The 21,443-nt window shown below is 51.9% G+C and overlaps 1 protein-coding gene across 11 annotated transcripts in view; it reads left to right on the forward strand.

The window, feature by feature from the left end:
• The first annotated feature begins 9,770 nt into the window (after nucleotides 1–9,770).
• The window catches only part of COL13A1 (collagen type XIII alpha 1 chain), a 153,681-nt gene continuing 142,008 nt past the window's right edge, over nucleotides 9,771–21,443 (forward strand). For 10 of the 11 annotated variants that reach the window (XM_044942203.2, XM_025284667.3, XM_044942204.2 and 7 more), the window contains exon 1: nucleotides 9,771–10,633. In XM_044942203.2, coding sequence (XP_044798138.2) covers nucleotides 10,340–10,633 — 294 coding nt within the window. In that variant the 5' untranslated portion in view covers nucleotides 9,771–10,339. The remainder of the gene's footprint in view (nucleotides 10,634–21,443) is intronic. The other variant, XM_044942209.2, reaches the window with a different exon arrangement.

Below are 21,443 nucleotides of genomic sequence, written 5' to 3' on the forward strand. Positions count from 1 at the left end.
TTACTCTTCCATGATCATCTTCTGCTCAGGGGCAGTCAGAACCCTTTGGTAGCAAAAACTCAAGTCAACTAACTTAACCAGAAAGGGCAAAGCCTTCTTCTGGGTGACTATTCCCAAGGGACTCAAAAAAACCGAAGGATGCTCCATCTCTTATCTCCACTTCTTCCTGCTCTTCATTTAATTTTCTTCTGGAGACAGACCTCTGTCCATGTGATCCAGGGATTTGCATCCTGGCTTCTCAGTGACCCTGAAGCAAAATAATTTTCATTGCTAAAGCTCAGATTGAAAATTCCCATGGAAGGTCCCTGATTGGTCCAGTTTGGTTACCTTTTGGGCCAATTACAATGGCTAGAACTGTGTGTTCTTGTGATTAGCCCAGATTGGTCACATGCCAAACACAGATATGGCAATGGGGAGAGATGTGGGGAGCAGGTGGATAATTTAGTTTGCATCCACATTCACCTGCCCCACCTACCACCACCACCCCTGTCGTCTCTCCCACAGCCTCCACCACCACCATCACTACCAATCCTACCAAATCTCCTTCGTCCTGAGAATTATAATGTGCAAGTCCTAAACTTCAAATTCCTGAATTTGGAATTTCAACAAATTGGAATTTGATGAAGTCTCCAGCCCTTCAGGAATTTTCCATCTCTGGAAAACAAGAAAGCTGACATGTTCAAGGAGCTGGACTCCTAGGCCATGGGATGGAGCAAAGAGGAGAGTTGTGGGGACAAATTCCAGCACCTCCGCAGCACTGGCGCTAATCCCTGGGCAGGCCTAGCATAGCAGCAGCGTGTGTCTATCCCAGAGAGGGCACCATTCCTTCAAATGCACAAAATTCCCACCCCAGAAGCTGTGCTTGCAGGAGCTCTCAGCACGTCTGCCCCCCTTCTCTGGGGGGATGGGGCTTGCTTTTGGATCCAGGCCTCCTGCTCCTGCTCCTGCTCCATCTCCAAGCAAACATCTGTTTCCAGATGTTGTCCCCGAGCCATATAAAGCCAAAGGAAGACTCAAGTTAATATATCTACAGCAGACCCGACTGTCAGCGGCTAGCTAGTGTCGGGAATGGATCACTCAAGGAAAGCAAGAGCCCTCATTTCCTGGTGGGACATATAGGAAAGACAAACAGGGCATTTCCCCCGCAATGTTTAGAAATGACCTTAACAAAGCAACAGACTTCAGGAAAAGGAGAAAGAAAAAGAAGGCCTTTGTAATGAAGTTTACAGGAACAAATGTTCCAGGTGGTTCTGCTTTCACAGCTACTGCTGGCCAAGGAACAAGAGGGAGTGAAGCTCTGTGGGGAGGGCAAAACGTCCTCCGGATTTACCGGCCACCGACTGTGGTCCAGACTCTGGGCCAAACTTGAACCTGGGGGCTGTGCTATACCTGGTGGGGAAGAGACCTGGCCCAGATCAGCGCCGCCACTGTCTGCTGTGTGACCTTGAACCACATTCTGACCTCTCTGTGCTCACTTTCTGCAGGAGTCATATACCAGTGGAGCCTTGGGGGATTTATAAAGGTTCTTCTGGTCTAGGGATGGCGATACTCTCCACTTCCAACCAGGAGAGCCGCTCCTAAGATGAGGCTCAGAGACAGAGGTCCATGGTCAAGGCAAAGAGTTCCGCAGCAGTGGGGGTGGGCAGCGAGATGGGGATATGAGAGCACGCAGAGACACAACACCCTAACTTGCAGTTCCCAGATGCTGGTAAACAGGGATCTGCTTCAGTAAACTAATTGTGCTCTTCATTACTCGTCTGTCATCAACCAAAAACATCTGTCTCTTAACCCACAGTTGCCTGCTTTTCTGACAGCTTCCCCACCCCTCACCCCATCAGGGAGAGCTCAAGTCCTGGGCTTCTTCTCCAAGCACATGCTTGGGGCGCCCTTCCACCATCCCCATGCTGAGGCCCAGATTCCAAGCCCTGTTTCCATGGGCTGACAGCTCAGAGGGGCTGCGTCTCACTCTCACCCCTCAGCTGATTGTTCTTCCTCCAAAAAGCAGCAAATAGAGCCCTAATGGATGCATTTGCTCGAGCCTTCTGACGTCTGGCTGCAGCGTGATCATTCACCATCATCTCTTTCAGATTTTGTGCTTTATTAGAGTTTTGCACACATGATCTCATTTGAGTCTCTCAGTGCTCCTCTGAGTAGGAATTAATATTCTCTTACCCTAGGCAGGAGGCTGAGATCCAGAGCAGTGAAGATGCTTACTGAAAGGCTCACAGTTTGCAGATGGAGAAGCCAGGACACAGCATTTCTGGATTTCAAAGATGGTGCTTTGTTTCAGCTCAAACCTGAATCAGCAAATTGGTTTCATCCCCCCCCCACCCCCCAAGCACTAACCTCATTAGACTGATAATAGCTTTCTGCTTTGAGAAGCATAAGCAGAGTGGTTGTGTGTGTGTGAGTGTGTGTGTGTGTGTGAGTGTGTGTGTGTGTGTGTGTGTGTGTGTGTGTTAGGAGTGGTGTTCTATAGTTGATTAGTCATGTCTTCTGGTGATGTGGGAATGGGAATGTCGGTGTGTATGCCAAACATAACCAGACCATGCCACCTGAGAAGAAAGGAATGGAAGGGACAGATGATTAGGGTTGTTGGGGGTCAGGTGGTCACATGATGTATCCCTGGCAAGGGCTTACCACAAAAGTTTGGAACGTGTGCTCTGTTACCCCAGTCCTCTCCTCTGTCTGGATCTTACCATGTTTGAGGCACCTGTTCAGTACTCACCTCTTCCAGGAAGGCTTCCTGCACCCTCACCCAACTCTAACTCTCCACCTTTCTTTCCTTCTCCAAGTCCTGAGTCATCTGCATTTGTTTGGTCTTCAGTTCATTCTGCTGGGTACTGCTGTTCTCTTTCCTATGTATGCAGCTTCCTACAAAGGCCCCACGGGACTGCATGCTCTGTGAGTTCCTGACACAGAGTCCTGTTTTTACCAGGAGCTCAACAGTAGATGTGGACTACTGATGGATCAATGACCTACACCATCCCTCCTCTCAGCTGCAGGAAGCCAGGGCTTGGGAGGAGGTGTGCACTCTTGTTTGGTCTTTGTCATACGTCCTGAGTCTCTGCAGCTATTCTCATGGCATTGATGGGCTGTGTTGAGTACTGACACAGCACTCAACATGTACCATCTCATCCAATCCTCACAACAGGAGATAGGAATTTTTCTCCCCATAGTTCAGATTTTAAAAGCAGGTGCAGAGTGGCTGCACAATTTGCCCAAGATCACACAGCCAGCTAACAGTGGAGCCAGTGCCTGGAACCACTCAGAACAGCCTCCAAGTGACAGGAAATGAGTCTCAGAGCTGTCCATGCCTGACCTTGAAATGAGGCCAGGTGGAATTCTGCTGAATTATCCTTGATCCTCCTGAGACCAGAGGGATGTGGGCTGTTTGGAGCCTCCAGATGTTCCTGCAAGAGGTCATCAGGAGAAAGCTGGGAAGGATCTGGGCAGTAGAGTGGACAGTTGGTCATGGCCCTGGCTAACCACAATATTCCCCAGATCTGACTTTTTAGAGTCAAGTGATCCTATGGACAGGTCCACTAGGACACCATACTAGGCATTCTTCTCAGGTTGGGGTAGATAGCTACATCTGTGGATTTCATCTGGAACCAGGTTCATAGGTAGGGCCCTCCCCCACAAAACTCTGGGCTTCCCCGTGTGACTTGTTTTGGCCGGTGAGACATCAGCAAGTGTCACACCAGGGGAGGTGTCATAAGCACTTGCCACCAGGACTTGGTGTCTTGGAATTTCCCTTTGAAAGCCGGCCACCATGCTGAAAAAAGCTCAAGATGTACCATGAGATGTTGAGAGGCCACTCTAGGTGGGGGACAGGGGGACAAGAGGCCATCTTGAACATTCCACTCTCAGCTGAGCCCCCAGCCAAGTTTCCCCAATGCAGCCTCATGTGTGACCTCAGCCATGTTACTTGGAACAGAAGAACCACTCCACTGAGCCCTGTCAGCTCACAGTATTATGAGAAATAATCAATCATTCTGTTAAGAAACCAAGAGTTGGGTCCATCTGTGATACTGCTACAGACACCTGAAATACTGTCCTCGGTTACTTCCTGATGACTCCTAGACACAGGTGGGGTCTGGATCACTTAGAAGCATGCACCTGATCTCATATACACATCTTGACCAAAGCAGATTGCTCATGGGCAATTTAGCACACACCCATTCTTAGCACAAGTATGAGTGCACACCCTCATCCACACACTCACTGGCGGTACCTTAGAGACAGCCCAGCCGTACTGTGGGCAGCTCCATTCATCCACAACATTTGCAGTCCTCTGCATGCCCATGCTTATACGTGTGTGCAGAAATGTGCATGATCTATGTACCAAAGCACAACAGTAGATACACACAGTGAGACCCTAGGTTGAGGGAGCTGGGGGGAGGGGTCACACCCACACACACATGCACACAATCACTCATGGCCTGAAACTGTGAGTCTCTGAACTCCTCTAAGAACCTGCAGCCTGCTGAACAGGGTCCCCCAGCGTTTTCATCAGTGTAGCCTCCACACTTGGCTCTGCTCTCTTCTTAATGAGAGAGTTTGTTTTGGCCCCAGTTAACAAGGCTCCCAGGGCCTCCTGGGCAGGCTGGCCCTCCCCCGCACATCTGCAGCCCCTGCTCCTCGACCCCCATCCGCAGCTCTGCAGAGTCACAGCCAGGGAGCTGATTGGCGTGGTTGCGTGGGAAGGAAGTGGGGACTCAGGAAAAGGCATTTCCAAATGTTCGATCTTCAGCTCTAAACAGGGGCTTCAGACTGAACCCCAAAACACTCTTCCCCAAGACATGGCATGCTACTGTCCTCTAACCTGGGGCAAACTAATTTAATCTCAGAGCCTGTAGAAGGGCAAGATTGAGGGCTTGAGCCCAAGAGAATGTCTGCATTTCTCACCTTATTTCTACCCTGGGACTGGCCTTGGTGCATTCTCTTTGGGATCCCTATCTGGTGCAGGTCAGTACCTCCCAACACCCTGCACAGGGGTACAGCTCTTTCACTGGCTCCCCTTTGTCTTTAGGGGACTATCCTGCTCAGCCCCTGACCACCTCTTCAGCACTTTCCACTCCACTCCACTCTTCCTCTTTACACTCCACATTTCAGCCACAATGAACACTGACAACTGCCCCAGTCCCCCAATTTCTCCACCATGCTGTTTTTCCCTCCAGGCTTTTGCACAGACAGCTCCCCCCATTTGGCATGCCCTCTCTACACCCCTTGATCTGACTAACTACGCTCATCCTTCAGGTCTCATCCCCCAAGCATCCTCTCTGTCCTGCTTGGTAGCACTTGTCCCTGTTGGCCTCCACCACTAGTCTGCTGTGCTCACCACTGTGTCCGCAACTCCAGCAGGGCCCGGCACTAGAAAGTGCTCCATACATTTTTACTGAATGGATGAATGTTTGAGTTAGGAAGGCCCTTATACATCCCAGTTTTCCTTTCCCTTCTTTGCCCATCAATTTCTAAATCTTACAAAAGAGGAAGATGTACAGGTTAATATAGCTAGGAGAGAGCCAGAAGTAGACTCCATCCATCCATCCATGCTTCCATTCGCCCATTCATTCATTCAGACCATCGTTTCTTGGGCATCTACACTGTGCTTAGTGCAGCGCATACAGAGATGAGTACAGTCATCCTGCTTTCTAGAAACTCACAGCCTAGGGGAGGGGACAGAGAGACACAGGTCATAGTTAGGACATAGTTTAAGCTACACAAGACAGGCCAGTGGCTCAAATGGGGTAAGTTACTTCACTCATGCGAGAGTCTAGGCTTCTCTGACAACTCAACTCCACAAAGTCACAAGGGGCCCAGATTCCTTCTGTCTTGTTGTTCACTATGTGCAGGAGTTGGAAGCAGAGCTGAGAAACAGGGCTGTGATGCCAGTGACCATAAAGCCTGGGAGAGAAACAAGGAAGAGTCTATGATGCCTGGAGGAGATTCTGGTAGGTCCCCAGACCTGGCCTCCTTGGGTGAGGTTTCCCAGTTGGGGCTACTATGTGGGAGAGTCGGACCTGTGTAAAGGACTAGGCATGGGGAAGGCAGTGGAGCAGAGAAATCCAAAAGGAAGAGCACATTGGAAAGACACTCAGCAGGTGCAGTTTACAGGACCTGATCCCAGCTGGATGGAGGGGGTAAGGGTCAGGAAGGAGACATACATCCAGCCTGAGCCTCAGGACAATGTCTGTGCCCTCCACCAAGGGATTGAAAGCCGGTGTGCTAGGGGAGCTGACTGTGAGGTGAGGTGCTGGGGGAGTGCCGGGAATGCCAGAGCAGCTGGACATGGGTGAGAGATGCTGGGGGATGTGGGCTGTGGGTTTTCATGGGAAAGTCATCACCAGAGACGGAAACGAGCTTCAGAGGACAAGTTCTCCCAACTGCCCCGTGGGCAGCGCAGTCACCGTGAATATATATCCCCATCCCTTGGGGAGCTTCTATAAACTGGATGGGAACCTTGGCTTACCTGTGCCCCTACTCCCACCACAAAGAGATTCTGACTCGGTAAAATGGAGTGAAACCCCTCTCTGTGGCTCTAGGTTCTTTTATTTGCAAGAGAAGAAACCCAACTCAAATAGGTTTGAGAAAAAATGAGTCCTGTAACTGAAGAGTACAGACACAGATGAGCTTAAGCACAGTTTGATTACAGAGTTTAAATAACGTCTTCAGGAATCAGCCTCTCTCCACCTCTGCTTGCCTCCTGTGTTGGTTTCATTCTCAGGCAAGATCTTTAAGAACATAGGCAAGATACCCCCTGTGGTTCAGTTCAGTTCAGTCATTCAGTCATGTCCAGCTCTTTGTGACCCCATGGACTTCAGCATGCCAGGCTTCCCTGTCCCTCACCAACTCCCGGAGCTCATTCAAACACATGTCCATCAAGTTGGTGATGCCATCCAACCATCTCATCCTCTGTCATCACCGTCTTCTCTTGCCCTCAATCTTTCCCAGCATCAGGGTCTTTTCCAATGAGTCAGTTCTTCACATCAAGTTCCAAAGTATTGGAGTTTCAGCTTCAGCATCAGTCCTTCCAATGAATATTCAGGATTGATTTCCTTTAGGATGGACTGGTTGGATCTCCTTGCAGTCCAAAGGACTCTCAAGAGTCTTCTCCAACACCATAGTCCAGAAGCATCAATTCTTCAGCACTCAGCTTTCTTTATGGTCCAACTTTCATATCCATACATGACTACTGGAGAAACCATATCTTTGACCAGATGGACCTTTGTCGGCAAAGTAATGTCTCTGCTTTTTAATGTGCTGTCTAGGTTGGTCAGCCCCCTGTGGTAGCTGATACTCTTTCAGAAAGCCTTTTACAAAGAAATAGCATTCCTTTCCCAATCATTCCAGCCTGATTCTCCTTAGTCTGAACTTGGCCACAAGCCCATCTCAGGCCCAAACACTGTAGCCAAGGGAGATGGAGATGCTAATTGGTTAGATTAGCTCACATACCCTAGAGAAAGGAATGGGGTCAACGCTGCCAGAGCCACAGGGACTCAGCTTGGCATCACTGGCAGGATTTTAAGGTACAGAAAACGGGTGAAGGATGGACTTCTTGGCAGAGAGAACAGCAAAAGCTAATATGTGGAAGCAGAAAAACACAGAAAATACTTTAGGAACAGTGAAGCTTGTATGCACAGGGACTTTTTTTTCTTAGCTCTCCATTGTGGTACCCAGAGTATCTGTTTTTATCTTGGAGTGTAATCATGACCACAGATTAAACTCAAACTCTTTGCGCTAGCACTGAAAGTCTATCTTCTTGCTCCAAACAAGAAATCCTATTTTCTAGAGAGGTTGATTAACTCCAACATTGACAGAACATTGATCCAACATCGACAGAGAATTCCCAAGTTTCTCTGACACCAGAGTCCCCCTGGATGCCTCAGGGTTCATACAGGTCATTTCTGAATGCAGGGGTCAGGCTAGAACTGCTGCACCCTCCCCCTTCAGCTCCCAATCACAGAGGATGCCCCAGCCCCCAAATCTTATAGATTTCACTGCCTTGGCATTCCTGAGGGCCCCTAAAGTGTTGAAAGGGAAAACATCAGCTTATGGAATAAGAAAGGGAAGAAACTACTCTCCTAGTTCCCTTCCTCCATGTTCCTTCCCTTGCAGAGGGTTGGGAGGTTGGGGGATGTGAAGGGGGAACCAAGTCTACATCCCTGGATCCCCTCCCTGGCATATACCTCTCAGTGCAGAAATTCTCTAGCGCCCCCTGGTGGTCACCAACACTGATGGTTTCTCTCAGGGTTTATTCTGAGCAGCCCAATTGAGACATCCATCACAGGGTAAGGAAACAGGCACACTTACCCCATATCCCATATTAAGGAAATGCTAGAGCTGGAACGGACCCAGAGCTCCTGGCCGCCAATCTTTTCTACAGCATCACTTTCTATCTGCGGCATCACTTTCTATCCCTGTAGTCCTCCCTAGTGGCTAACTGACCTGGCAGGCAATGTTATAACACTTACGATTTATGATGTAAGTACTTTATTACTATGTTGCTCTATCAAATACACCTGCCACACTTTGAGGTGTGCCATGATACTGGATTATATATTAACATTGATCAGGTCAATATATAAAATGTGCAGTTGGCAACGCTGTTACTCTAAAATGGAATCACAAAAATGCTTCTGTCACCATACCCACTAACCACCTTTGTTTTACATTTCAGGAACCAGTCTTTTATCCCCCATCCCTTCTCGATGTTCCTGGGAAGTAAGCTTTCTCCATAAACTCAATCCCACCTCCTCCTCATTTGCAGGAATGTCAAGAGGTGCAAGGAGATAAAGTCTCTCTGGAATACAAATGTTACTTAAAATGGGAGAGGTGGCAGGAGAAGAGAGGAAACTACAAAATAGCCTTCAGGCAGCTTTCTCTACTGGACCGTAGGAAATGATAGCGGAAGGGAGCCAAGGAGAGAATGGCTCACCTTTAATGGCTGCAATGGTTGGGGGAGGCTGGTCTGTCAGCGGAGGGCTGGAATGAGTCTCAGATGCAAGGCAAACAAGAAGAGGAGGGGTCAGGACTGGCAGGCGGGAGGACTGACTGGCCTGTTGGATACCCTGAAATAACCCTCTGCTCAGTTTGTATTCACCTGTATCCTTAACCAGGAGTCCTGGCCCTGAAAGAGAGACAAGGGCACCAGTTCTGCTGCCCCACCCCCACCCCCACCTCAGAGGGTTGACTTTTCACCCCAGAGTAAAGCTGTGATGGGTGAAGTGAACCCCACCAAAGGCGCTGGGGCAGCTGGAGGTGCAGAGTCAGGGGTGGAGCTGGTTTGGGGAGGAAGAGAGGGGATGAGACATGACAGGGGGTGCTCAGCTTTAGCTCAAGGAAATCAGACAGTCCTGCTCAGGAGGTAGACATCCATCTAGATCCCTGACAGTAACTCAACTGGGTTCCTTGGAAGATCACAAAGACTGGCTGTGCCGACTTGTCAGAAAGCAGAGTGATGTCTGGACCCGTGACTTAGCAGGAAGGCAAAGAGGACCCTCAGTGTGGATTGGGAGAAAGGGAGAGAAGTAAGCCCCAGCTCCACTCCACACCCCCTTCCTGCCTATAAATAACCCCAAGTGTCACTTCAAAGGGGACAGGGAGCACAGGAGAGGGGCTCCCGTGGCCAGTGGGTTGGGGCAGCGGGCCCTGCACACCACGCCCCCCACCCCGGGCGAGTTTGCATAAATAAACAAACCCAAGCCGTCGGCCCCGCAGGAGGTGGAGGAGGAGAGGGGAGGAGGAGAAGGGAGGGGGGCGGGAGAGATTAGTTTGGGAAGTAGCACGGATTGCTCATCCGATCCGTGCAGCCGCAGCTAGTGTGTCAAGTTACAGAGGCGCCGGAATCGGCCCCAGCGCTCCTCGGCAGCGGCCACGACCCACCTCTGCCCATGGGGCCCTCCATGTGCACCCCTTCGCCCCGGGACTGAAACTGGCTCGCCCGGGCGACGGGAAACACCAAGAAGGACAGACAGTGCTGAACCCACTCCGGACTGCGGATACTTGAAGGGAAAGACGGGGCAGAAAAAAGAGCCGGCCAGATTTCCCTAACTTTCCTGGACTTGGAACGTTCTTCGAAGCAACTTTTTTTTTTTCACCTGGGTGTACCCCCCGATTACTGCTGGTTTTTTTTTTTTGTTTTTTTGCTCCCCCCGTTCCCCCTCCAGCTGCTATTTTTTCCATCCTCTTTGCCGAGAGCAAAGGAAAGGGACATTTTTCCAGCGACACAAGCCTTTTCCCTACTGCCCCGGAGCTTGAGATCGCGCTTTGGGGCAGCGGCTCTCGCCTTTATTTATTCTATTTATTTATTTATTGGTTCTCAAGACGCGAGGGGATGGTAGCGGAGCGCTCTCGCAAAGCGACAGCCGCCGGTGCCCGCGGCCCTGCGGAGCTGGGCGCACCCGGGACAGTGGCGCTGGCGGTGGCGCCGGCGGAGCGCTGCGCGCGGCTGCCGAGCCCGGGGTCGTGCGGGCTGCTGGCGCTGGCCCTCTGCTCGCTGGCGCTCAGCCTGCTCGCCCACTTTCGGACGGTCGAGCTGCAGGCCCGGGTGCTGCGCCTGGAAGCGGAGCGTGGGGAGCAGCAAATGGAGCCGGCTATTTTGGGACGAGTCAACCAACTGCTGGATGAGGTCTGTGCTCTTTGTTGCTGCCTTTTATTCCTTCCCCGCGGCGCCCCCTCGCGCAGCCTCCAAACTTTGGACCAGCCAGTGCCCGTGGGCTCTCCGCCGCGCGGTGCGCCCTGGCCTCACCCCATTTGTCTGCGGGAGGGATGGGGCCAGGGACGGACGCTGCCCTGCCAGCGGGCAGGAGGACCTGGGCGGCTAGCGCCGGACCCCTCGGCTCCCGCCTAGAGCAGGCGTCTTAGAGCAGGCGTCTCCCACGTTCCGCGCCGGGAGCGCCCTGAGCGCGCGGGGCAGGTGGAGGAAGGCTAGGCGCGGAGGCGCGCAAAGGCGGCCAGGTTCTGTTTCTCCCTCCCGGCTCCTCGCCAGGGCAGTGTGAGAGCCGCCCAGCGCCCACGCGGCGGGACTTGAGCCCGGTGGCCCGGGGCCGAGGCTTGCTGGGCCCCCGCAGCCCTCCCCATCCATCCCTCGACGATCAGTGCTGCCTTTTATTGCCATATTCTGTTGGGAAGAGAGAGGGAGTGAGTTATCTCAGGGACTGAGGGGGACAGGGAACAGTCCTTGCAGGAGGTGGTGGGCTGGGCTCTGCCTAGACCGCTAGGGCCCAGGTGTTGGTGGTTTCGGTTCTGCTGTCCTTGGGCACAAACAAGCCCTCACTGTCTTGTTCTGAAGCTGTGTTTCTTGTCCCTGGTCTCCTGGAATGGTCCCCAACATTTTGTGTCTGTGTGACTTTCTGGGAAAAGGATGCTGAGTTTTCTCCCATTACCAAAATGTCCTTGAAGCTCAGTGTATTAGAAGGCACTAGTGTCTCTTAGCCAGGACAATCCCGAGAGTCATAAAGAAACCCACAGTCCACACACAGTAGGGACACAGTCTCAGGGGTGCCACCCGACTAGCGACCGGCCAGGAGACCATGAAGCCAGGTGATGTCTGAGGATGTGGACAGCTCAGGGGACCCAGGGCCTCCTATGAGGGGAGAATCCACAGGTAAAGGCCACGGCTGTCTGGGAAGAACTCCTGGAACAGGCTGGCCATGGACAGTTTCTGAGGGGAAGAACTGGGGGTGCCTCTCTTACTTAGTAGGAGGTGGTGTGTGAAACAGTGAAGAGCGCGAGGCAGAGCCCAGCAGGCCTGGCTTTTCTCCCCACTCTGCTACTTAGAAGCTGTGCCTCCTGAGGCAAACACCCTAACCCCCTGAGCCATCACAAAGGTGGTGCTGATGGTAAACGTGAGAGCCCAGCTCTGACTGCAGCAGTGCCATGGCCATACTGGCATGATGCCCCAGTACCCTACAGCCAGGCCCTTCTTGGTGCCTCTACCAGGCAAAGGCTGGCACTTGCCGAGGCAGCTCTCTGGGCAGTCACGGAGAGCGAGGTCAGAGGCCAGAGCAGAGCAAGTTTACTGATGCTAGAGGTGCACCCGTGGCTGCTGCCGTTAGCTCATTCCCACGCCCTGCCGGGCCCCAGGGAAGCCGGAGGGCTCCGTCAAGCCACCCACGGTCCCCTGGGACTCCGAGGGAAGCCGGTGGAATCCGCAGTGCCAGCAGACGGCCTTTGCTGGCTGGTTGGCAGTACACAGGGGACTGCTGCGTGGTAGGGAGGGTGTTGGGACGTGATACCCCAGGTATCCCTGGGGTCTTGGCTGCTGAGGGACAAACGTCTGGCCCTGAGTGTCCTGCCCAGTTCCTCTCTCCATCATCTCCCCTTCCTGGCCCCTCCTTCTGGCCAGGGCGTGCCCCTGCCCTTTCCTCAATCCTGGCTTCCTCTGCTTAAGACTTAGCCAGGCCATGTCTCATGCTCTCAGGACCTTGGGGCTGACAGTGTTATCTACCAGGCTGAGCCTTCCTGTCTAAACTTCTGACTGTCAGACCCCCATTTTACAGATGGGGGAACTAAGGCTCAGAGTGGGGCAGTAGATTTCCCAGGGTCACGTGGCGAGATCCAAAACTAGAACAAGCTTCCAGGGGCTCTGCCCCCAGTGCTCTCCCCAGTCTCTCTGCCACCTTCCATTGTCCACCCTCATGCGCTTATTCCGAAAGTGAACCTGAGAGCCAGCTGTGGGTCAGGCATTGTGGGGTGGGGGGCACATTTCTGTCCTCTCGAACTTACAGGCAAATAGGACACGGAGAAGGGAGTGGACAGTGACCGTGTCATGTGAAAAATGCTATGAGAATGGAAGCAGTAGAGGTCTAGGGCTCCTGATGGTGGTGGCTCCCTGGGAAAGTGATTTTTCAAATGAAGACTTACAGGGTGACTAGGAGTTTTCCAGGCAAATGGGGAGATGAGTGTGGGGCAAAAGGAACAGCTTCTGGAAGCTGAAAACCAGAGAGAGAGACAGGTAGCCGAGGTCAAGAGGGGCCTTAGAGACACTTTGATCTTTGTAAGAGCAATGGGGAGCCATGGAGGGGTCTTGAGGAGGACAGTGATGTACACAGAATGAGATGAAGAGCCAGGAAGAGCAAGGATGCCAAGTAAGAGGTTAGTACAGACCAGATAGGACAGTGGCCTGGCCAGGGGCACTTGTGGAGAAAGAGAGGAATGAATGGAAATGGCAGCCTCGGTGGTGGGACCTGAGGTCATAGCAGAGGGCATTGGGACAGAGGGAGGGAGTGGTCCTGTGGGGGGAGGGGCAGGTGACCTGGTCTAAATGGCGATGACCTCAGGAGCCCTCTCCTGGAGGGGCCTGCGAGCCAGTGGCTCTGGAAGGGACTCTCTCAAGGCTGCACTGTCTAGTATAGTAAGCACTAGTCACATGTGACTCATTAGACTTAAGTTAATTACAATTAAATAAAATCTAAAATATAGTTCCCCAGTCACACTAAGCCACCTTTCATATAACTGCTTGATAGATATCTGAGTGGCCACCAGAAAGGACAGTGCAGCCTTAGAACATGGATGTCACCACGTAAAATTCCATGGGATGACGCTGTGCTTGGAGCAGGCAGGGTCTGGGCCAGCAAAGGGGTTCAGGAGCAACTCCACTCTTTCCCTTCTCCACCTTTTCATCTCCTTGGTCTGTTCTCCCAGGTCAGAACAAAGAGCAGAGGTGAGGAGAAAGGTGAGAACTGGGGCCACTGGAAACTCCCAGGTGAATAGAACAGGGGAATGGTTTTGTTGCAGAATGAGTCTGTGAAATGGGTATGCAGAGGATTCCTGCCCACGAGGGCCCAGAGGCACCCCGTGTGCCAGGATTCCGGCTGGGCCTTGCCAGCCGTGTGGCCTCAGGCAAGCCATGACACACGCCCTCACCTCATACCCCTTTTCTGTGAAGTCCTGGCCCTGCCTTCCTCTGGGGGTTGCTGTGGGGCTCTCAGGAGATGGCAGATGGAACAACGCCCTGAAAGGTGCCACCACAACAGGTCACGAGTGCCTCTGGAGAGCTCCCTGGAGCATGGGGCAGCCAAAGGCAATCCGTTCCGGAGCCAGTGAGCCTCGGTCACTCCCCGAAGGATGGAGGAAGGGCCCTGGGCAGGGCCATCCTGGGGAAGCACACAGCCTGAGCAATGGCCTGGAGGCAGCGGTCCAGGGGCACATGCTCACCACCCATCCCAGTGGGGCAAGCAGCGTGCTGGGGGTGGAGGCCCTGTCTGGGAGACAGGAAGGAGGGGACTCCATAGGAGAGAAGCCTGGAGTGAGGTGAGGCGAGGGCAGATGTGAGCAGAGGCTGCGATCTGAGTGATCTGAGCTACTGGGAGGGGGGTGGGTCAGGGCCAGGAGAGGAGTGTGGGGGCGGGCACCCGCTCAGGGGAGTTGGGAGTGTGGCTTCCAGACCGCAGCTCCAGCTCTTCCCCCATCAGCGCCTCTCTCCCGGTCTGGGACCCTTAATGAGCGCTCCAGCTGCCCGTTAGTTGATTTGCTTGCTGTGAAAAAAAAAAAAAGGAATGTCCCAAATGGAGGAAATCAGATGTCACCTAGGGCTGGGCAGACAGTGTGCGATGACAGAGAAGAGGGTGGAATTTAAACTTGCCAAATCCATTTTGCAGGCTGAGGGGGAGCAAGGGGGTGTCAGCAGCCACCTTCAAGGTGAATGCTGAGGGAGGCCAGGCTGATTCCCCTTCCCCAACCATAGAGTAACAGCAACCCTGATAGGAGGGTATGTACAATGGCCAGTGCTATGCACATTATCTCTTTCAATCCTCATGACTTCCCTAAGGATTGACACTCTTATTACCCCATTTTACAGACGAGAAGACTAATATCACTGTACCTCCATCCCACTGTCTCTGATTCAGTCCTTTGGGTATTGATGGCATTTTCCACTCCAAGAATCCCCTGGGAGAGGAAGTAATTGAAACTCCCAGGCTAAAATGTCGAGGAACCCCAGGCAGACTCTTTTATCCCTAAAAATAATAATAACAACCCTTACAAGAGCAAAGCCTCACATTTATAGAGTGTGTACAGGAGCCCCTTATTGAACTCTTTCCAGGGGCATTTGGAGGAGAGATCAAAGCAGTGGCTGAGAGATTAGGGCTCTGGATGGGGTCCTCTGGGAATGCAGTACTGAGATGAGACAGGACCAGGCTCTTAAACAGAGAATGTATGTGTGGCATGACCTGTGTAGCGTGTCCTATGTACATCCCAGGTACCTGGACCTCAGTTGATGGACAGACCTTAGATCCAGGTGTCCTCAGATATCACCAGTGCTCCCCTGAGTCAGTCTTAAAACTACTCCTCTTTTCATGCTGTGAGTAAATGACTGGTCTTAAATGACTAGTTTTAATAGAGGAAAGACCCTCAGAGACCCTGAAGTCTAGTCCCCTCACTCTACTGATGAGAAAACAGGTCCAAAGCTTCACCCCAGGCATCAGATGAGCCTGGAGGTAGAACCTCTGTCTCTGGTAGGCATCTCTCTTCCACACCACACCTCCTTTCTGGACAGTAGTGTTTGTCTGGCCAAGTGGCGGCCAAGACAAGGCAAGTGTGTGCTTCACTCTGCACTTCTTGGCCCTCCGCAGACCTTATTAATCACTTGCCACACACTTTCTCACTGAGCTTACGTACAGCCTTAGAATCCTCTTCAACACAGGAAACTACCACCCCGCTAGCAAGAGCTGACATTCAAGACAAAGAGCTATTGGGGAATTCCCTGGCAGTCCAGTGGTTAGGACTCAGTGTTCTCACTGCCAAGGACCTGGGTTCAATCCCTGGTTGGGAATCTATTTCCTGACTCTAATTTTTTAAAAATACAGAGCAATATTTACTGACTCTAATTTTTTTAAAAATACAGAGCAATATTTACTAGAGATAAAACTAGGGAGAGTTGTTAAAGTTTCATTACTTCTCTGAAAGCCTTAAAACTAGCAAGTAGCTCCAAACCACACTGAGGACCCCCAGCCCTCATAGGAAGACGGTGGGAAAAAGTCAAAGCATCTGAAACAAAATGCCGTCTGCCTTATGCATAGTCTCACAACTTGACACTCTCAGAGAAATGCCTATTCCCCTGTTCCAGACTTGCCCCCATGCCTCTGGAAAGGCTTCCGAAAACACCCTGACCCAAAATGGCCCTTCCCCCTGCTGACTTCCTGAAGAACTGCCTGGCCGTGCCAAGTATCTAACTCAGAGAAGGAAAACAGGGCACGTGCTGACTTCTCTTACCCCAGAACACAGCAGGCATTACCAATCACTCAACACACGCCCAGAGAGCCTACCTAGGTTTCAGAATCCTTCTCAACACAGCTCTCCAGATGACCACTCCCAGTCTGCTAGAGTCAATGCACAAGATAAAATCTGTTGCCAACCATGGCTTAGCTTCAGACACATTGTGCAGTGAGCCCTCCTCTCCACTGCCTTTCAACATCTTATCTCTCCATGTGATCACATACAACCGAACGGGCGAGGGCAGGAGCTCGCTGGTCTCTAGTCCTTCACTGAAGCTAGCCTGGGGCTTTGCACAGAGTAGGCAGCCCTCACCAATTAGCTGCTGATTTAAGGTCCCACTGCCACAGGCCAGTTAAGCCATCTCAGACGTCAGCTATCTTCCACCCACTCCCCCAACCCAGACCCAGCTGTCTGCCCAGCGTGTGCTCAGGGGGTTGTGCCCTGGACCTGGTGTTTTGCAGCAGTTAGAGGCTGAAGTGAGGAACTCCTCCTGAGTCAGAGCCGCACCACAGGTCCCAGCTGAGAGTGGGGATGGCTCAGTGTGATGTGTCCTCACCTGGACAGAGCAGCTGGGAGCATCCTTCCTCTGCCATTACCTAGTTGTGTGACCTGAGTCTCAGTGCCCCAACCTGAAAAATGGGCACAACATCCTCTTAATAGTGTTGTTGCAGGATTCAGATAATAACAACTGGAACAATTACAGCCTCACTTATCACTGATGAAGGCAAAAATGAGGCTGCATCGTGTCCACAACTTTTTTTTAAGTGTGAATAGAATTTTTGATAAAAGTGAAGTACAATTTTGAACACACCAAAATGGTTAGTTAAACTTTATAAAAATAAGTGTAATGTTTGCTGCAGAGCAACTTGTTCTATGTGGAGAGCCAACTCTTTGGAAAAGGCCATATCTATTAATTAATTTAATTCTCACAATAATCTATGAAGTGGTTATATTTTTACTATTCGCTTCTTACAGAGAAGAGTGTGGAGGTCCAGAGAAGTTGTTTTACTTTCCCAAGATCACACTGCTGCTAGTTAAGTGGCAGAGCCTCAAACCCAGGTGGTCTGGCCCCAGAGCTGGCATTCAGAGCCACATGTGTAGACGATCTGTATAAAGTACCACGCTGCCCTAAGTCAGCTGAGGCAGGTCACAGAGGCCAGGCTCAGGGACTGTTCAATTCAGTTTGGTTTGTCACAGAGGTGGCATTGACCGAGCTGACTTGGTGTCAGCTCACATTACCATCTCTGCTTTAAGAATGGCATCGAGGCTTACATCAAGTCTTGGTGATAAGGACCCTCAGGAAAGTCCCTGTCCAGCCTTGGCTTCCAGAATGTTTGGGCTTCCAGGAGGGAGGGGCTGGGTCTTGTCCTTTGGACACTGAACTGTCCTCTAAGGAAGCTTAGCCCCAAATCTGGGAGTCATCCCCAGGCAGAGCAGAGTTGTTCAGGCAGAAGATTCTGCACAAGCCCCAGTCTCAGCCCTGCTCTATCAGCCTGCGCTCACTTTTGTTTCTCCCTCTTCTGCTCTGCTGCCTTCCTATAATAACGTGCATCTATCTGTCTGCCTATGCAGTTTCTTGAGTGTTTCCTTTTGGATCAAGATAAGGATAAAAGTCCTCTAGAAACTTAACTTTTAAAAGTGACTCTCCCCTCCTTCTCTCATGTCTGCACACCCTTAAAGGCCTGCTCCTGGACTGGTGATGGGTCAGCTGCATAATGGTACCTGCAGGACTTTCAAATATACCAGGGCTGACTCCCCTTCCCTAAACCCTGATGTGAATCCCCGTGGGCAGGGTCTGGCAGTGGGTTGTCTAACGAGGTCCACAGTTGACAGTCCCTCCCAAGTTGCTCTGCAGCAAACATTGCACTTATTTTTATAAAGATTTCTTTTAACTAACCGTTTTGGTGTGTTCAAAATTGTACTTCATTTTTATCAAAAGGGACAGAGACAGAAACTGTATCTGTTCCCCTGAGCCAGGAGCACCCTGTCCGATTTACCCAGGGCCCCTCGCCTGAGTCCAGAGCAGTGCTTCAGGGGCTGATGGCGGCAGAGTCATGAGGGTCACAGCGAGATTCAGTAACAGCCCTACCACGCACTGCACGGTTTGAAAGTATGGGAAGGTTAAAGAAGGGGAAGCATTGGGGTTTATTTTTTTTGGAGCAGGGTGTTGGGTTTTGGTTCTGGTCTTGTGTGTCCATGCTGAATCACTTCAGTCATGTCTGACTCCTTGCGACCCCATGGACTGTAGCCCACCAGGCTCCGCTGTCCATGGGATTCTCCAGGGAAGAATACTGGAGTGGGTTGCCATGTCTTCCTCCAGGGGGTCTTCCCCACCCAGGGATCAAACCAGTGTCTCTTAACATCTCCCGCATTGGCGGGCAGGCTCTTTACCACTAGAGTCCTTTGTTTATATATATATATATATATATTTTTTTTTTTTTTCCCCCCTTTGGCTGCAGAGGCTCTTCATTGAGGTACACAGGCTTAGTTGCCCTGCAGCATCTTAGCAGTGGGATCTTAGTTCCCGATCAGGAATGGAACCTATGTCCCCTGCATTGAAAAGTGTGTTCTTAGCCACTGAGCCACTTGGTCTTAGTTTTTCAAAGAATAAAATCAGCTAAGAGTTTGCCATCCATCCAGAAGAAAGGAGGTTACAGGAGAAGCCTTAGGAATGCTTCTCCCATCTCTTTTGGTTGGATTCTTCCCCTCCCAGAAGCACTTACTGAGTCCTCAGTAAACTGGAAAGAAAGTCAGTGAGCTCCTCCAAGGGAAACTGAGGCCCGGGTGTAGAGAGGGGCTGGGAGGGCCTGCGGAGGCTGGGGTCCTGGCTCTTCCACTTGTCATCTGCTTGGCAGGCAGGCCTCAGCAGCAGCCGCAAGTGGGCACTCCTGTCTCGTGTCTACAGACCTCCTGCCCAGGGTGCTGGCCTCCCTGCAAAATCTCTTTGTGCCCCACAGGGCGGGGATGTGGCTGTTGGCAGCAAGGACTCCTCCAATCCTTCAAAGGGTGAGGGCAAGCCAAGTACAAAGGGGTGGAACTGCCCTCCTGAGAGGCTGGACACAGCCTTTCTGTGAGATACTGGACCCCTGTCTCCCCTCCTGGAGATTATTGTGGGTTTTCCCAAAACCCTGTGTGGCTGGAGTCTACATAGACTGGGCCTCCTCAGCCCCCTTTCTTCATCTTTCCCTCGTCCCCACCTTCCCTGGCCTCCCCGATGCCCACAGTTCAAAGCAAAGTCTCTGTCTTTCCTTAGCTCGGCTCACCAGCCGCCACGGGCAGCTCTGGTCCACCCTGCCCCCTGCCAGGCAGCTCATTCCTAAGTTCAGCCAGGGAGGCCCTACCGCCCCCGGGGGACACATCTTCCCCACAAAGGCTGTCACAGGACGTGGGACTCTGCCATCCTCGGGACTTTACACCTGCAGTCTCCTGGTACACTACAGACGCCCCGTGAAGGTGCCTCTTCAGCCACCACTTGGAGGTTTTCTGTATTGGATCATGTTCTGACAAGGTGGCCTGTGAGGCGAGACAGGAACAGGGATGAAGAAAGGGGGCTGGTTAAAGGGGCATTAGCTGGGGTTCTCCCAGAAACAGCCTAAGTGACTTCCCTGGAAGCTGGGGAGGGGGAGACTTTGAAAGTGACATGGGAAGTGAGGGTGGTCCTGCCACCTCCAGCATCTCCCTACTCATGGAATCAGAGTGTTAGAAGGAAAGGAGTCATGTGCTGGAATGAATCCCCAAAACACCCCTGGTTCTCAGACTTACACACCCTCAGTAACGGGGAGGTCACTGCCTTATGCAGCTGGCTGCTCCATGATTAGACAGCTCTGGCTGTTATGTGTGTGTTCTTCATGTCCTCAGAGCTCCAGATCCATCCTACACCTGCCATCCCACTCCTCCAGCATGTCTTGGAAGCACCTCACATTCAGCGTCTCTCAGCTAAGCAGGACGTCCGCCCCTGCACACCCAGCACTGCACGTCCTGACTCCAGGACAGACTGAACTTTCTCAGCCCCCAAGAGAGCCATCCCCTTCTGTGCATCATGCCTGCCTCGAGCCACCCAGGCCCCCCTTTGCTCTCCTAGGCCATGGCAGGAGACCCTCACTCATCTGCCCCTGTTCACTCTGCCCCGCCCCCTTCATCACCTGCACAGCAGCCAGGATAATCTTTCAAAAATTCTAAGTATGATTACCCCAGTTCTCTGATTACAGCCCCTTAGTGACTTCATACTGCTTCTTACTATGATCCATGAGGGGGGCCCTTGCCACCCTCTCTAGCCTCGTGGCTCACCTTCTACTTTTAGAGTCCAGCCAAATGGCTGTATGTGGTCATGGCTAAGAGCACAGAACCTGGACCCAGATTGCTGGATTCAAGCCCAGCTCTGCTAATTACTGGCTGTGTGACCTTGGGCAAGTGGGTTAACCTCTCTGTGCTTTGGTTTGTATCTCTATAAAATGGGGTTAAGGACAGTAAGAGTATCGCCCTCTTACGAGTGTTGTTTTTAGGATTGAAGAAAGTTAAAACAAGTGCTTTGAGCAGTGCCTGGCACTCCAGGAATAGATGTTGCAGTCTCCTGAAAAGAGTCAATCTCCCTACTCACCCACTCACTTAGGACAGGCACAAGGAGAGGGTCATGGGCTCAGAGCCACGTTCAGATCTTGCCTCTGCTGTTCTTGGCCGTGTGCTAGTTAATTCACCTGTGTGTCTCAGTTTCCTCGTTCATGGGTGGGTTTCTTTGAGCACTGAGTATAAGACTACTGCCTGGTTTCCGAGAAGTGCCTTATTATATCAGATCTTAGCTGTTTCCCCATACCTGGGCCCCTCCCCTGGTAGGTTGCTGTGCATCCTCAGATGTCAGCTCAGCTGTCACTTTCCCATGATGAACCAGCCTAGTCAGTGCCCCTGGACTGGCTCTCGACACCTCACCTCTCCTGCCAGAGCTCTGATGACAGGGGCTGCTTCACGGTGATGTGTGTGGTTTAGAGGCCCTTAAGTGCCCCTCCCTAGAGAGTAAGCCCCATGAGGGCAGCCTCCATGTCTGCTCTGCTCACATGTGGGTCCCCAGCACTTTGCATGGAGAGTCGGACACAACTGAGTGACTTCCCTTTCACTTTTCACTTTCATGCATTGGAGAAGCAAATGGCAACCCACTCCAGTGTTCTTGCCTGGAGAATCCCAGGCGTGGGGGAGCCTGGTGGGCTTCCGTCTATGGGGTCGCACAGAGT

This window comes from Bubalus bubalis, chromosome 4, assembly GCF_019923935.1.
Source record: "Bubalus bubalis isolate 160015118507 breed Murrah chromosome 4, NDDB_SH_1, whole genome shotgun sequence".
Classification (NCBI taxonomy): Eukaryota; Metazoa; Chordata; class Mammalia; order Artiodactyla; family Bovidae; genus Bubalus; species Bubalus bubalis.